Here is a 16,361-nt window from a genome sequence, read left to right on the forward strand (position 1 = left end):
GTACTCGATACAACAGAGAACGATAGAGTGTATAATAGCTGAAGGTCAAGAGAACATTAATCGAAATGACATGCGCAGATTTCAGAGCAACTGTCAGTTGTGCGTGGCATATGACTGCGCCAGAGCCCGCCAGAAGAGGGTGGGAAATTGGCTGACAAGACAATGCTGATATGTCTGCTTAGTGCTTACTGTCAAACTATTATTCAAAATTATTATATTCAAATTTATTACATAACCTCTGCTATATCAGCTAATAAACAAATAAACTAAAAAATGTTTTCTTTCATTCGTAAAACAAAAAATTGTGTTCCAGTTGAATTAATGTTTTAATTCGTATTTGCGCTTATATTTTATGGAAACCCTTTAACAAGGGCAAAATGTATTCCGGTGTGTTTATGTACATTGAGAGGAAACAAAATCTAACAAAAAACAAATTGGCTAACTCTAAAACAGTCATTTCTGCTTACTAGAAAATAACATTGGTATCGTTTCTGCGGAAAACAGTCACATCATTATAAGTTCTTGCTTCGCTGCTTCTTGTAGCAGTTATTCTACAGCAGATAAGATTGTTGCTAAATCTCGGTAACTACCACGGGAGTCAGTGTTGTAAAGCGTATTGCAATAGGTCACGCATTCCATCAATCCATTCTGAAAGAAAAACAAAAAGCCATCAAATTTGATTTTCCTATACAAAAGCGTTTACAATCAACGTTTGAAAAATAATGAGGAAAAAACAACCCATTGAAACATCCTCCTCAAGTCACATCACAAGTTGATGTATCAATTACCATAAACATCGCTTCTAGCGCCCTCATCTCATCTCATCTGGGCAAACCTCAGAACGGAACTTGTCATGTTCAGCGGCGCACTCGTAGCCAGAGCAGAGACAAGATCGGCTTGATAGAAACAGCAAAAAATCGAATCATCAAACAGAACAGTTACATTGTTTTCTAATCAAATTGACTAATTTGACATCGAACATGACGGCATACGGCACGTCATGCAGCATCTGCCGCAGAACGGAAAGACGCTTCTAGCCAAATCAATTTGCATACTAATAGATTGTTTCATCGCCGAGATTGCATCGGCTTGGGTTCGTTTGTCTTTCGCTTCTGATATTTCGCTCCGGTATCGAGGGAATTGATGGGCAGTTTTTTCCGCTTGGGTTGATGGGCCGATCATTCAAGGTTGGTTACCTGTTCAGAACTTTTGAACTGCATCCCAACTAGCCAAAACGGTTATAGTTCTGATTGGTGCCAAACGGTTGCTGACTGTAGGCTTGACTGAACTTCTGCGAGACCGGTTGAGTTGCCGCAATCAGGGCCAGGGATTTCTGAATCGCTTCGGGGATCGGAGGGGGCGTTGGCAGATGGGCTCCTTCTGCCCTGAAACCTTTATGCGTTAGACGAACATGGAAAAAGTCATAAGATCAATCAAGTAATAACAGCAGAAACAATTGGAACTTAACGCCCATTCTTACCATTCTCGTCAGCAATGTATGTCACCGTTATGAGCTGGCCCTCCGGTGAGGTGTATGAGTAGGAACCTTGCACTGCTTGGGCTTCCAGGTCTTTGAGGCCGGGATTCTTTAGGTAGCCTTGAGCTTGCTGTTGCTGACCGTCGCCAGTTGTGTAACCATACGAATAGGATCCATCGTATGAAACATCGTTGTTGTAGGAGGTAATCGGCACGAAGGGTCTTGGTGGGCTCGGGAAGGGTTGCTGGTAAAAGAGCAAAAGACAAAGTTGAGTGGGCTGGTTTCTAGTTAAACACGTTAGAAATGCTAAATATAAGTGGCAAGAGAGACAATTATGGAATAATTCATCGAATAACAATTTTTTATGTAAGTCGCATGTTCATATTCATAGTGTTTGAAGCGTTTCAAAATCGAAGCCAAAAAGCTGATCAAGTGTTTACTCAAATTTCATGATTTTCCAATCAAACTATAATTATCAAATTATAACAAAAATTTAATTACGATAAGATTAAAAATAGAAAATATATCTCTCGCGCTTAGTTTCATAGGGGCGTAACTGTATAGATTTCTCTTCATCGATGTTTTATTTTTATTATTGTACCGAATTGCGCTAGTTTATCGACGATTTAATGGTGTGGTGTGATAAAGGATAATTGTATCTTGCACCAGAATTGATAATCACGGTTGTAGCTTTTGAAACAATTGAGTAATTAACAAAATATAAAGTCGATCAAGAGAAATCGATCAATACAGTTACGCCCCTATGAAACTAAGCGCGAGATCTGATCTTAAAGACTATAGTCCATAACAACCGTCGTACGAGCGTCCAAGTTAGTCATGTGAAGTCTAAAATCTCATATTTTGAAAGCAATAACATTTTTATGGTTTGAGATCACAGTCACATCTACAATACTCACTTTTAAATAAGGTCTGGAATATTCAAAAGCTCCTATCGAATAACGTGTGGTAGCAAAATCCGTACACCTAAGCACCCCAGTATATAAACAATTCTGACAGTAGAATAGAGAACAAACCTATTGTTTTTGGAATAAACTACAAACCAGTGAAAAGGGCCTTTGTTTGTAATTGTCCCGAATATGGAGTTGAGAGGTCAGATTTCTGGATATTTATTCAGGCCCGAGGAAAACTAGAAAATGAAGACATTAGATGTGTGCTGGGTTGCCTCGACCTCGCTTATATGATTCTCGTTCACAACGTTTTGAAAAGACTTTTTGCCTTGTTTCCCTTGCGAAATGATTTGTTAGAGTTTCAACTATAAATGGTCGGCGTTCAGTTATATCGCACCAAACGCCAATGAAAAATTACCCATTTTCTTGCAAAAATTTTCGTGTAGCAGATTTAATTGATCACAAATCGTATCGAATACCCTCCCACCCTATAACTGAGGATAACCAACAACAAATGTGGGAATAAATTCCTATAAATTACTCTCGGTTTTCTTTCTACAAACAAAATATCACAAGTCAGTCAAAAAGGCGCTTCACAGATAGAAAAAGTTGTTGAAAATTACACGAAAGTAATGCACATAAAGGGAATGCCAAAAAGAGCGTAAATTTAAACTATATTATCACCTGAATGTATGAAATTTGTATTGCATTATGTCACGTTTTATACGAATAAGTGTCATAATAGCATTTGCATACATTTAGGGCGAACTTGTTGGAAAAGATCCATGTACGCCCAGAATAGTGTAATTTTCCACGTCTTTATTATATACGCGCCGATTACTTTTCATAATTTGTTTCTGTGTTGGTGTGGTTTTGTTGAAACCCGACCAAATAAACTTCACTTCATACAGCTGCTACATTAGAAACCTACCAAATTCTGTATAAGTAATTATTGAACTGTAAATTTATATTTCACGTAATCAAAAACTAGTTATTAATGTCGTGTTATGAGGATGATAAGATTCCACACACTCATCAAACTACAATAAGTAAAAAAAGGCAATCAAAGCTTTAAAATTTAAAAGACTGTAAGCTTGCTGATTTGCAAAGTTCTTATTCAGCAGCTGAATAATAATAGTCAATTTTGACTATTAATATTACTTAAATATTTCACGCAATTTTAATTCATATATCTAGTTTTTGAGCATTTTTATATCTGCACAGATAGAGAAAGTTGTTGAAATTTACACGAAAGTAATGCACATAAAGGAAATGCCAAAAAGAGCGTAACCTTTAACGATATTTTCGCTTGAATATATGTAATTTGTATTGCATTATGTCACTAATTAGTCAATTAAGTGGCATAATGATATACAAATTGCATACATTTAGGGTGAAAATGATGGAAAAGATTCATGTATGCTCAGAATAGTGTAATTTTCCGCGTCTGAATTTTTTAAGCGCTGATTAGTTTTAATTTTTTTTTCTGTGTGGTTTCATTAAATTCGAAGTTATGATCCTAACAATAAGAGCAAAAAAAACTAACCTGCAATCGTTGGCTGAATTGTGCCTGCGGTTGCTGTTGCACAGGAAGAGGCGGTGCCCTCAGTGCCTGTCGATGATGTTGATTGAACTGCTGGTGCTGCTGCTGAACCTGTTGTTGCTGGGAATGATGCCGCTGCTGCTGATTATGTTGCTGTTGTTGCGGCTGTTGAACCTGCAAATTTCTATTAAATGCCACATTCTGCTGGTTGAAACTTCTGGCACCAAACTGATTCTGTGGCTTCGCTGCCGCACAAACAAGCAGCGTCGCTATTACGACGTACTAAGTGAAGTCCGAACGAAGGCCCCAACCCCGTAGATATCCGATGATCGATTGGAAAGGAAAATGGAGAAACATTTAATAATTATGGCATTTCTGCCACCCGGCTCAATAATCACAATCCATTCCTAGCCCAGTAATTACCAATATCATATTCACTAGCTTGAACTAAAAGCCTTTTCCAAGAATGGCGTTCCTAAGGCTTAGAAACTGCTCGTCTTTCACTGCTAACCCTAAAAGACACCAACAAACCGCAGTTTCAGCTGTTCTGCTGATGCAAATTATCACTCTTCTTCACCATTTGAACGCCGCCGGTCGACTATCAAAGGTTCTCCCATCAGCACTTTTATTTATACCGCATATATGGCACCGGGGCCTACCCCAAAACGAAAAACTAGTGTAACAACAATACAAGTGCGGTTCACTAATCACAATAACCTTAAAAAACGCGCCCGCACCCCCCGATGTATGAATATCTCTCATCACAAACTAACAGCTGAGACTCTTTATTGCAGATGCAATCAATAAATCTGCGACGACAGCTCGTAGACGAAGACGACATGAACGTTCTTCCGAAGTAAGGCAGGTTCCCCCCCAACCCAACACATTACCATGCAAGTGATGTTCCTTCAGCACGCGTTGGCACAACGGAAAGTGACCGAAGGGGGTTTTCACCCACCGAAAAAGTCATCCGCTCCACGAGCAAGTTCCGACCATCGTCGCCGTCCACGGCAACAGCGTTGAGTGCGCCGGCGACGGCTCATGAAATCTAAGCGAAAGAAAAATGAATTTATTCTTTTTTCCTTCATTCACACGCGTGCGATGCCGCGTGAAATCATAAACAAGTTTCCCCCGTCCGCTGGTGGCTAGTTGTCGAATGTCCCCCATCTATAGGTACTTTGGATCAGTCAAAGGTTAGAGGAAGACGAGGATTATGGTTTGGTTCCACTGGCACTGGCAAGAACTGTGCAACACTTTCAACCAAACCGATGATCGTATGAATGCAGAGTATTTAGGATCATTTATCATAAAAATATGAACTTTTCGTATTTAGGGACATGTTGAGCTGCATATTATGAAAATTTTGAATTAAAAATTATCTCAAAGGAAATTATCAATTTGTATCCTTTTGATGAGAGTTGTCAATCCGGAGTTGGCGAGTTCGATTCTCGGTCCAGTCTAGGTTGTTTTCGGGTTGGAAACTTTCTCGACACCATGGGCATAGTGTATCCATTGTACTTGCCACATAAGATGCATACTCATCCTCATACAATGGCGGGCATAGGAAAGCTTTCAATTAATACTGAGGCAATACTAATAGAATACTAAGTTGAAAAGCAGGCCATGTTCCAGTTGGAATGTAGAGCCATTGAAGAAGAGAAGAAGATCCGTTTGATTTCCAAATTGCTTGGGCTGATTAGAGCCGGTTTTATTAGCCGTCCTCCAGAAAGCCATCAATAAGTCGATGTAGATGAAATCATATTGCTGAAGAACAAACAACAGTCTCCCCGAAAGGGCCATCTCAGTAGGTAATCCAGATTTTGATTTAATCCAGCATAATTCGCTCCCGTGATGGGTCGATATCGGGCCACAGAATTATCTACTCATGGTAGGTCCACTATAAAAAGATATTTAAGTTACAAGATAAAGATTCTCGTTGTCGTTGCTGTCCGGAACATCTTTCGCTGGCGAGAATAGGGTGCTAAATGTCAATGAAGGAAAAATACATACGATTTGACAGTTCGGTACTCAACATGTTTTGGACAGCAGAATAAAGGGAACCGAACTATAACTATGACTTACTATAACTATAACTTACTAACCATATTCAAATACAGGAAAAAATAAATGTTGCTCTGCCCTGCCCCCAAATTGTACTTGTAAATAGTAAGATGAATTCCTCTGCAATATTACGGAAAAAAAAAGAAAGATGCTTATAGCCTCGCAAAAACAACGTGCAAAGAGCTATTCCCTAGAAAAACGAATCTATGACACACAGCCGGAGTTAAATGGTCGAATGGATAAAAGGTGAAATCAAACAAAACGGTCGAAAGAACAACAAGTAGAAGGGACAACAAATTATGAAGTTTGGTGAAATTGAATAAGCGTGGAAAGTCTAGTGAACAAAACTATGCAAAACTGTTAATTTGCTAATGAACAGCCCATGAAATAAAGAAAGAGAAATGTGAAGGAGCTAGATTTCGCTTTAGAAGCATTTTTCCCAAGCTATATTTTTTAAATGTTGTTCATTCGACCTCCTGTCCATGCGGCACTTTGTTCCTTCGACCTGTCAGCAAAACTGTCAATTTACGAACTGGTATGGTTACTGCTCCTGAACTTCATGCTATGAGCTACTATGTTCATCGAACAACCCGAAAAGAGAGAGAGTGAGTTAAAAAAAACAGACACTACACGATCTGCACAAAATTTTTCAAATTGGTATAATGTGCAATAATGTAATCACCATTATTTGTGCTAGTTTTTTTTTCCAATCCTTTTCTTTTCATTATTGATAATAAAATTCCCTACTGGGGCATTGCCGCCTCGTAGTTTAGTGTTCATGAAGTATTACCACAATTATAAACTGCAAGGCTTTCTAAGCCAAGTCACCATTTTTTGAATTCGTATATCATGATACTTTTATACTTTTCGTCCCAGAGATGTCGAGAAACTGTCCAACCCGTAACTTCCTAGACCGGACTGGGCACCGCACTCAGTTACCTTCAGCATGGTCTTGCTTTGTAACCACACATCTTACCGCACGACTGTCAAAGGCTCTAGAATTTTTTGTAGTTTCAGAAATTGTGTACTATTTTTTTAAAAACTGGGATTTCACGTACAATTCTTGAATGATTTGAAGTTTATCTGATACAAGATGCCAAATTATTGATCAGCAAAATATATGGGCTCATTGCGAAATTCGGTACGACATCATTTTTGTACGTAAGTTTTGCATGATAGACATCTTAATCCTCATCAATATTCGATTAGATCTATTTTTGCTTTGAAATGGTTTTTGTAGAAGTTCCGGCCAGTAAATGAGTGAGTTTTTGCAAGTGTTTTGCGTGTAAAAATTGTTTTTTTTTCATATACATTTTGGACCCATGTTTAATAAAAAAAAATGTCCGATCGGTCTAATTTTCAATAGGGTCTCACTGGGCCACAATCTGCGTCGAATGCAACTTGTTACGAGAAAATCGAATAATGCTATTTTGAGTATAAGTGCCTAAAAACGAGTGAGAATTTTTTAGGGGTCTTTTGAATGAAAATGTATTTTGGCCATGACTTCTGAGCCCATACTACAATCAGACATCTATTTTCAATAGGAAACAATAGGATAAGATTCCGCGTCGAGTGAAATTTATTGCGAGTTAATCAGTTAAGCATAAGCGTCAAAATTATAAATGAGACTTTTTTTATACGATTTGTGTAACTTCTGAGTCCATACTCCAATCCAGAAATGATTCCGTGTCGTGATTTCCAAAAAAGAGCTGAGAATCATTTACTAACCTCAAAGATCCGGCTCATTTTAACGGTTCCGGATCTGAACTAGACCTGTGCGCTAATTGAAATTTACCGGCGGTGGTGTGATAGATCAATTTCAGCGTCAAAAACTCTCCGGAATTTCTTCAGAAGTACCTCAACGAAATCCTCAGGAATTTCCTTTCCACGAGTTCGATGGGAAGTGCAATAAAAAACTTCCTCTGGAGATTCCTCCAGATATTTCGTCGTGAGTATCTCCAAGAATTCTTCAGGAAGTTCCTCCAGGATTTCGTCCTGAAGTTCCTACAGGAGGTCGTCCCGAAGTTCCTCCAGGATGTCGTCCGAAAATTCCTTCGGGATTTCTCTGGAAGTTCCTCCAGTATTTCGTCTGGATGTTCCTCTAGAATTTCGTCCGGAAGTTTCACCGGGATTTCGTCCGGAAGATCCTCCAGGATTTCGTTCGGAGGATCCACCAGGATTTCGTCCAGAAGTTCCTCCAGGCTTTCATATGGATGTTTCTCCTGGATTGCGTCCGAAAGTTTCTCCAGAATTTCGTTGAGAAGTTTCTCCAGGATTTCGTCCGGTAGTTCCTTCAGGATGTTGTTCGGAAGCTCCTCCAGCATTTCGTCTGGAAGTTCCTCCAGGATAACGTTTGGTAGTTCGTCCAAGATTTCGTTCAAAGTTCTTCCAGAATTTTATCCTACAGTTCCTTTAGGATTTCGTCTGGAAGTTCCTCCAGGATTCCGTCTGGAAGTTCCTCCAGCCAGTGTTAGTAAAATCACTCATAAATCTCAATCAACGAGCTCTTCCGTGCGAACAAAATCGTCTGCGATTTTAAAGGTATGCATCACGCTTGAATTTTTCATGCTAAAACGCATTGTTTCACTCATTTGCCTAAAAATCATTCAGGTTCAAAAACGCATATGAAATCAATTTGAGGGAAATTTATTGCTTATACATGGAAAAGTATCCACTATTTTATGCAACAAACGTCAATCCATTGTTTTTAACGAAGGAGAACAAAAGAAAACCTACGGTGATTCAAATGGATGATTCAACTCATCCATGAGTTTTAGGTGTTGAATTGGGTGCGTTTCAACTCACGCTTGATTTGGATCGTCCGTGAGTTTTGAGATTTTGAGTTTTTACCAACACTGCCTCCAGCATGTCGTCCTGAACCGTTTTCAAGATGTCATCCGTTAGTTCCTCCAGAGTCAGGAAGTTCTTCCAGGATTTCTTCAGGAAGTTCTCCGGGTTTTCGTCCGAAATTTCCTCCAAAATTTCGTCCGAAGGTTCCTCAGGATTTCATTCGAAAAATCCTCTAGAATTTCGTTCAGTAGTTCCTTCAGAATTTTGTGCAGAAGTTCTTCCAGAAACTCATCTACAGATTATTTAAATTTTTAACTCTAGACAATCCCCCAGCTTTTTCTCAAGAAAATTCTCCTGAAATTCTCCCTGGAGGTCCTCCAAAAATTTCGTCAAGAACTCTTTATAAATTACTTCGAAAACTTTCCACAAATTTCCACCGAAGTTTTTTGGAATCTCACATAGAATTGCTAACGCAATTCCCACCCACTCCCGGGATTTTTTTCTGATAAAATCTCTGGGAGTTTTTTCAGGTATACTTATGGAAATTCAATTACGTATTTCTCCAGAAATTATCCAGAAATCCCTCCAGGTATTTCCCAAAATATTCCTCCAAGAAGCCCGAGGAGAATAGTTTTGGAATTCTTCAGAAATTCCTCTGGAATGCACACGAAAATTCCTCTTGAAATTAAAGATTTCATTGAATTTGAAGATTTCCCGGCAATGCCCAAAGAAACATTAGCATTAAGGCATTGCGGCAAAGAAACATTAGCATTGAGCAATTTGCACAAACTCGTATGTGGTACAAGCCTGAACTATTGTATGAGAGTGGTATCACTTTCATCCGTTACCACAGTTATTGATTTGGGACTAATCACTATCTCTTCTAGATGAAAGCAATACACTTTACAATTGTCGAGATCTATCCTGACCACGTTTCTGCGAATGCTGAGGAAGGGGAAGGGTGGTTAGTTGGGCACCTACTTAAGAAAGATGCAGAGAACTCTACGACCTCTTATAGGTGCCACGGGAGGTTTTTTGGTAGAACGTAAAACACAGAAAGAACTGTGAAAGATAGAAATAAAAAGAACCCACGACCTTCTCCTTATAAGGCAGAAGCGGTATCCACCTCTTTTCCCGGCAATGTCACAGGAACACTTACAGAAATTCCTTCAAAAATTTCCGCATGAAGAAAGATTATATAAACAAGAAGAAGAAAATTCATGCAGCCGTTTTTGAGTTATGCGGATACGAACACATACCATTGATTTTTATACATATTGGTTTGGTATACAATTTACATATACAGATTAAAAAAAAACTTTTTGGACATTCAAATTTAATTATTTGAAGTTTCAAATAAAATTCTGAAATCATTCCGTACCAAAACAGAAAAGAAATCTAGGGGCAATTCCTTGAATTCTCGGAAAACAATAAACTTCTCAGGCTGCTTCGCCTTCCTTTCCTGATTCGAAATCAAATTAAACTTGAAAGTGGCAGTTCGAAAATCAAAATTACCCAGTCATAACTGTCACTTTTAAATTTGGTTTGAGTTCAATTCGGGAGATGAGATACAACCTTAGGAAATATATTTTTAATTGCCCGAGCATACTTGAGTAAAATCAACTTAATGCTAACACGCTCAAAAGTAATTTAATCATGCTTACCGAAAGCCCTAAGGAGGGCATTCAAATGTACACTAGCTGGCATTATGAAGTGCCCATGCCCACTGGCCATTTTTCATGCAAGATGGTCAACTTTGGAGCTCTAGATATCGGTTGCTCATAAAGCAATTTTGCTGATTTTTTTGTTCTTCTTCTTTTTGATGGCTTTACAACCTTGCCGCCTTGCAGCTTAGTGTTTACATTAAGCACTTCCACAGTTAGTGTAACAGTCTTGTATATCACGAGGCTAACAGGATGATACGTTATGCCCAGGGAAGTCGAGACGATTTTCAAATCGAAAATAGCCTACTCCGGCACCGATATTCAAACCCAGCCCTCGTCATCATGGTCTTGATTTGTGACCGCGCATCTTACCGCTAGGCTAAGGAGAGCCCCGATATAGACTAAATTAAAAACTTCCCCTGAAAAATTGGAAATTTTCCATAAAAATTAGGAAATTCCCAATAATGAAATCAGGGTATAAGCAATAAATAAATATGGAATTTCCACAAAAAATGCAAAGTTTCCATAAATAATTAAGAATTTTCAACAAAGCAAAAATAAATAGATACTTTTGAAAGCAAAAATTGCAATTATAAAAGAAAAAAAAATCCATAAAAGAAATCAAAATGTTCCACAGAAAACAATACAAAATTTTCATAAGTAAATCAATATTAGCAACAAACAATTACAAAAAGAAATATTTTTCCACCAAAAATAAAAACTTCCCACGAAAAATCAAAAAAGAGCAATAAAAAAATATGAAAATTGCCATGAAGAGATATTTTTTAAAAAAATGTAGATCCATAGATGACCCTTTTTTTTAAAAACGTTTCAGGTTCATGTAAAATTTTATCACGTTTGAAGATTTTTTTATTTTTTTTTTTTGCTCTTTGTTTATTATTTTGTCGAAAATTTGTATTTTTTTATGGAAAAATATTTATTTTGTGGAAAATCTCATGATTGTCTATTTCTAATATTAATTGGAACATTGGAACATTTTGATTTCCTTATGGAAAATTCTTTTTTTTTATAATTGTAATTTTTGCTTTTAAAAGTGTTCATTTATTTTTGTGGACTTATGACAATTTTGTATCATTTGTGGAAATTTTAAAATGGTTTATTGCTCATACCCTGATTTCTTTATTGGCAATTTCCTATTTTTTTTTAATTCTACATGGAAATTTTATTTTAATGCCCCCAGGAAATTTGAATTCAGAACTACGACGCCATTCTTTTACCCAAGCCGTTCCTGGATGGACGTTAGGCAAAACATCAGCGATTTCAACAATGCTGTTCTTACAATTGGCCCTTAAGAAGAAGAAGAACAACGTAATGGAATTAAATGGAATAGTACTAAACTCGTCTCAGGTCATATTTTGATGCCCGTTGACATCCGATCGAGACCTTAGACCTCATGCATTTGGTTGGCATCCAATACTCCCAAATAATTATAATTACTGCGAAGTGCATTCATAATATTAAAATTAAAGACTGCTATAACCAAATTGCCATATATAGTTGGGAAAATCTTATGTGAATAATGAAACTTATCTATCTAATAATGCTATTTTATCTTTACTTATGGAATTTTTGTCTTTTATAACACACAGGAAAGGCATCAACAACGCCGGAGGAAATACTTCCATCCCATTTTTTATAAGCAACCCATAACTCACAGAAAATAACATTAGTTTATTTCGTGTATGACAAGTGTGTTCAGTAAGCCATAAAGTATACTCAATTGAAAAGTTCATCAAACTAGCCAACAATCGAATTGGCTATATCTGAAATGGCAATCCCACGCCTGTGCTCTCAAGGTTAACTGGCTAATTATGGTCACCGAAGTGCACAAAAATGAACTCAGATCTTCTCCCAATGTTCGAATACAAATAAAATGTATGTCATTGATGAAGTGTATGAATACGTGAATCATTCGAATAAGCAATAGTTGGAAGATCTTCACGTGGAAAATAATCCAAATTATGGTTTTGTCATCGTTGTCAATTAGTTAGTTAGCTCAAGTTTGAAATACTGTTATGATTCACTATGCCAGCCAACCTTTACGTCAGTCTTAACAAGTGCAGTGCAATCACCTAAATTGTTTGCTACGATTCCATGATCATCTGTTATCCAAGTTAAATGTCTTGATCTGCAATCTAGATTGATTTATTTCCCAGGCAAATCGTCGTAGAATATTACAATATAAAATCTGTTCAACAGGAACACAAACTGATAATTTTAAATTTGCCAACACCGTTGATTAATGTGCGATCGTGACAAACCCAATGTTTAATACGAGTAAGTTGGATATTTCAAAAGTGTTCGAAACAGAGTACCAAAATTGAATCAAAAAGTATACAATAGTTAAAGCTTGCGCCTCTGCCCACGTTTTTGAGTTCTTGCAAGTGCCATAACTACATCCATCACCGCAAAATATGATTAACAACCTTTCAAACATTACCTGAGTAGTCGCTCTCGAGAACAGAAAGGTCACTCGGCGAATCGCATTTCGTCGCCCGTCATTCAGCTTTGTACGGTGATGGTCCGTCCTACAATGGAATAATGAGCGCCGGGTATTTTTTCCCAGAAAATCACCAAGAACCATCTTCACCAATGGACATGATGAACGGTGTCGTGCGTGTTCCCAAATATGTGAGGATTTAAATTTAGAAATGTCATGACTTATTAACGATTTTTGAGCTCTGATAAATCCATCAACGAAAGAATATGTAAGAGTGATTTAACCTTATACAATTGTACAAAAGGTGGAAATGATTCGCAAAACAGATTGCACAATGCCCATGAACGAGAGAGAACTCCGCCCCAAAGATAGTATCTGCCTCGGGTTAAGAGACCAAATCACTATCCCGCCAACATTCGCACCTCGTTCGGAGGTCGGTTCGGTCGATACGATTAGCCTGCTGTTGACTTCCTAAAGGCAATGCTAACGTCAAGAACGATTGATCTCTACTTTGCAGAACATCACTTAACCTGTGACTGGTAGCTGTAGATGTGGTTGATTCCTACGAAAAACAACAAAGAAGCGGTGGCATAATTGGAACAACTTAGAGCACCATTTCACGATAGAGCAATAAAGATCTTCGCCGAAAGTTATGAAATAATAGGCATAAGTCGGTTTTTTCAATTACATAAATTAGGTCAAAGGTAGCGGTCGATTATGCCGTTCTCGCGTTGCTAGCGAAGAGGAGTGCTACTGAAGGAACTGGTTTGACTCATCTCAGCGAAACAGCAACCAAGTATAGGTATTACCATCCCACAAATTCTTACTGTTGTGCATCGCTTGTTGGGGGCTAGCCCCGTAATACTTGATGATGCGTAAATTAGCAGATTAAAAATTTCGCAAAAAATCCTGATTTATGAACATGAGCTCAAAAAGCGGATCTGTGTTCATACAGCTAAGGTATGATGCTGGTTCGGAAAGAAAAAATCCAACGAGATGTGGAACGCAGAACAGCACCCGAGGCTAACAGTCACTTCTAAAGTATTTGGTATCATCCTCCGCTGGCGATGGTTTAGTTAGGAATTATATGCAAGCTAGGGAACAGCTTATGCTTTAAGTAAAAGGTGTGTCCGCAATGTAATGGAGATCGTCAATAATGCACGGTTCATTATTGTAGCTCACTTGGAATGCTCGAAGCACTGATAATCGATTATATGCAAATCAGAGGTTAGTAAACATTATTGTTCTGGAAAATTAAAGTTGGTTTTTAAAAAGTAATTTGTAGAATATAGACGAAATACTTATAAGGTAAAATACCAATTGTTGGCAATCTAAGCCTTTAAAGTAAGTAATTATTGAACTTAATGGGCATAAAGATATGGTATTTCTAAGCCATTCTGCATACTTAGTTTTTCAAAAATTGTCAAGAGTAAAATTTGATTAGGGGCTAATTTTTTTTTCATTGATTTTTTTAAAAATCGATGTAACTCTAAAATTAAAAGACCTACAAAAAAGTGTTGTATGGCGGACTGTCGTGAAATTCCCTGAAGTTTTTTGGAAAAATATCCAAACAATATAAAACCGATTTCCACTCTTAAAAAAAATTTTTTTTTTATAAATTAAAATCAATATAACAAAAAAAAACCTCATCTCAGAAATAGATGAAACTTTTTCTGCAGATAGGTATTTCAATTATCTAATTTTTCTGCGTATAATGTTTTTGTGACATATTTAAGGAAAAAAAGTTTTTCTAACAAAAACTTTTTCCATGTCCATATTGAGTGAAAATTTATCAGCGTGTTTTATACCTGCAGCGCCAAATCTAGGTTCATAAGCCAACGACACATTTTGGACGTAAGAAAATTTGTTTAGGAAGCAATTTAGCATAATCTAACATATTTGTGGACCAACATTTGAAAAGGGTTTATATTTTCCTAGATTTCTTATATCAATGTTACATACAAATGACCAGATTTACAAAATTGTGATGTTTGATGGACTATTGTAAATGTGTCTGAACTGTAAAATCTGAAACATAAAAGAGCGTTTCGTTCACCGAGAAAATTAATCAATGAATGTAAAGATTAAAATTGGCTAAGCAAAATAAAATTGGAGGTCCATTTCTTTATCAGAAAAACATTTTGATTTCTCAATACGACTGTATATTTTTATTTCGATTTTAAGGGCGGCTACGCAGTCTTGAATTATTGAAACAAGATGTACATTTATCCGACGTTTCGACACGGGGATGAGTGAGTTTCCTATTGATATGGGACAAATATGCGATGAAACGATCGAAGTATGTCGCGTTAGATGATTGACGTGTTTTGCTTCTGCGGAAAAAATCTTTGTCAAAATAAGTGATATCTATCAAAAGAAACGATAAATTTGAAGTCTAAATAAGCTGTACCGTGAAGTGAAACAAGATGAAAGACAAAATGTTCCAGTTGATAGTTATAAATAGCTCGAACAATTTCGTGTAAAAGTTGAAACCAAGGTTGAAGCTTTGTAATGCTGCACCTAAGACGATCTAACGTTCTGCTTGTTCTTCCGGGGATTAATCCGTATAAGTTGTCCAGTATTGGTAAGATGGTGTCCATTCAGGTACGTAATAATGTTCAAATACTTGTATCGAGTGCCACCAATGGCCAATGAGTGGCCCTAGATCTCTACCAAAAGAGCGTGTAGTGTGGTGTAGATCTAATTTTGTTCTCGGGGTATTGCGGAGGTTAATAGTGAAATTTAAATCCCTGCCTTTCCTAGGAACTTTCTCGAGTGAGAAATTGTTTTGACTTCACCCGCCTCTTGGTGGCCTCCAGTTAAAAAATAATCCACACGTCATTGCTAATAACATTAGATGTGCATATTCGCAAAAATTGGAAAAAGTGAAAAATTGAATACCCTACATACTTGTTCATTGTGATCATTTTCATCATGTCGTGAGGCAGATTGAGCAGCCCCATTAAACAGTATTAAACTCCTTATGAAATATGAAGAAACTAAACTAACGCAAAATTGTATTATATCTTTACTTATTATCAACCTCTTGAAGTCTAATTCATTTTTTGAGCGACGTCATATGGAGGTTTTCTATGCCAGCTAATAACGGTGGCATATGGGTCAGTTCCCCGTATCCATCGAATCCTGCTTTGGCAATATTTCACATCTTTTCTCTCTACCCCACTATGTGTATCGGAGTCGAGCAGCAGTCGATCGCGTTTGAGTCACAAACATGTGCTTCTGCCTGTCGTATTGAGGCGGGTTTGCTTCTGCTACGACAGTAGAGGCTTGTTTGCAGCCGTTTGATCATTTATTCATCCACTTAGAATTCATTTGTTGATCAAAATCATTATCATATCAGGGGGGAAGGGGAATTTAATTTCTTTTTGCTCTTTTTTCGTTTCAGAGAGCGAGCAAAGGCGCTTAAACCTAGGCTATTAGCCAGGGCAAGGCTAAT

The 16,361-nt window shown here is 37.5% G+C and overlaps 1 protein-coding gene across 1 annotated transcript; it reads right to left on the reverse strand.

The window, feature by feature from the left end:
* Positions 1 to 302: 302 nt before the first annotated feature.
* Positions 303 to 4,518, reverse strand: LOC134217147 (endocuticle structural glycoprotein SgAbd-2-like). The gene is made up of 5 exons (XM_062695928.1): positions 4,352 to 4,518; positions 3,932 to 4,210; positions 1,481 to 1,721; positions 1,197 to 1,392; positions 303 to 648 (listed from the first exon to the last, which is right to left on the reverse strand). Exons 1-4 carry the CDS (start codon positions 4,358 to 4,360, stop codon positions 1,226 to 1,228), a joined length of 696 nt encoding a protein of 231 aa, XP_062551912.1. The 5' UTR covers positions 4,361 to 4,518; the 3' UTR covers positions 303 to 648; positions 1,197 to 1,225.
* Positions 4,519 to 16,361: the final 11,843 nt, after the last annotated feature.

Source organism: Armigeres subalbatus, chromosome 2 (assembly GCF_024139115.2).
Source record: "Armigeres subalbatus isolate Guangzhou_Male chromosome 2, GZ_Asu_2, whole genome shotgun sequence".
NCBI lineage: Eukaryota > Metazoa > Arthropoda > Insecta > Diptera > Culicidae > Armigeres > Armigeres subalbatus.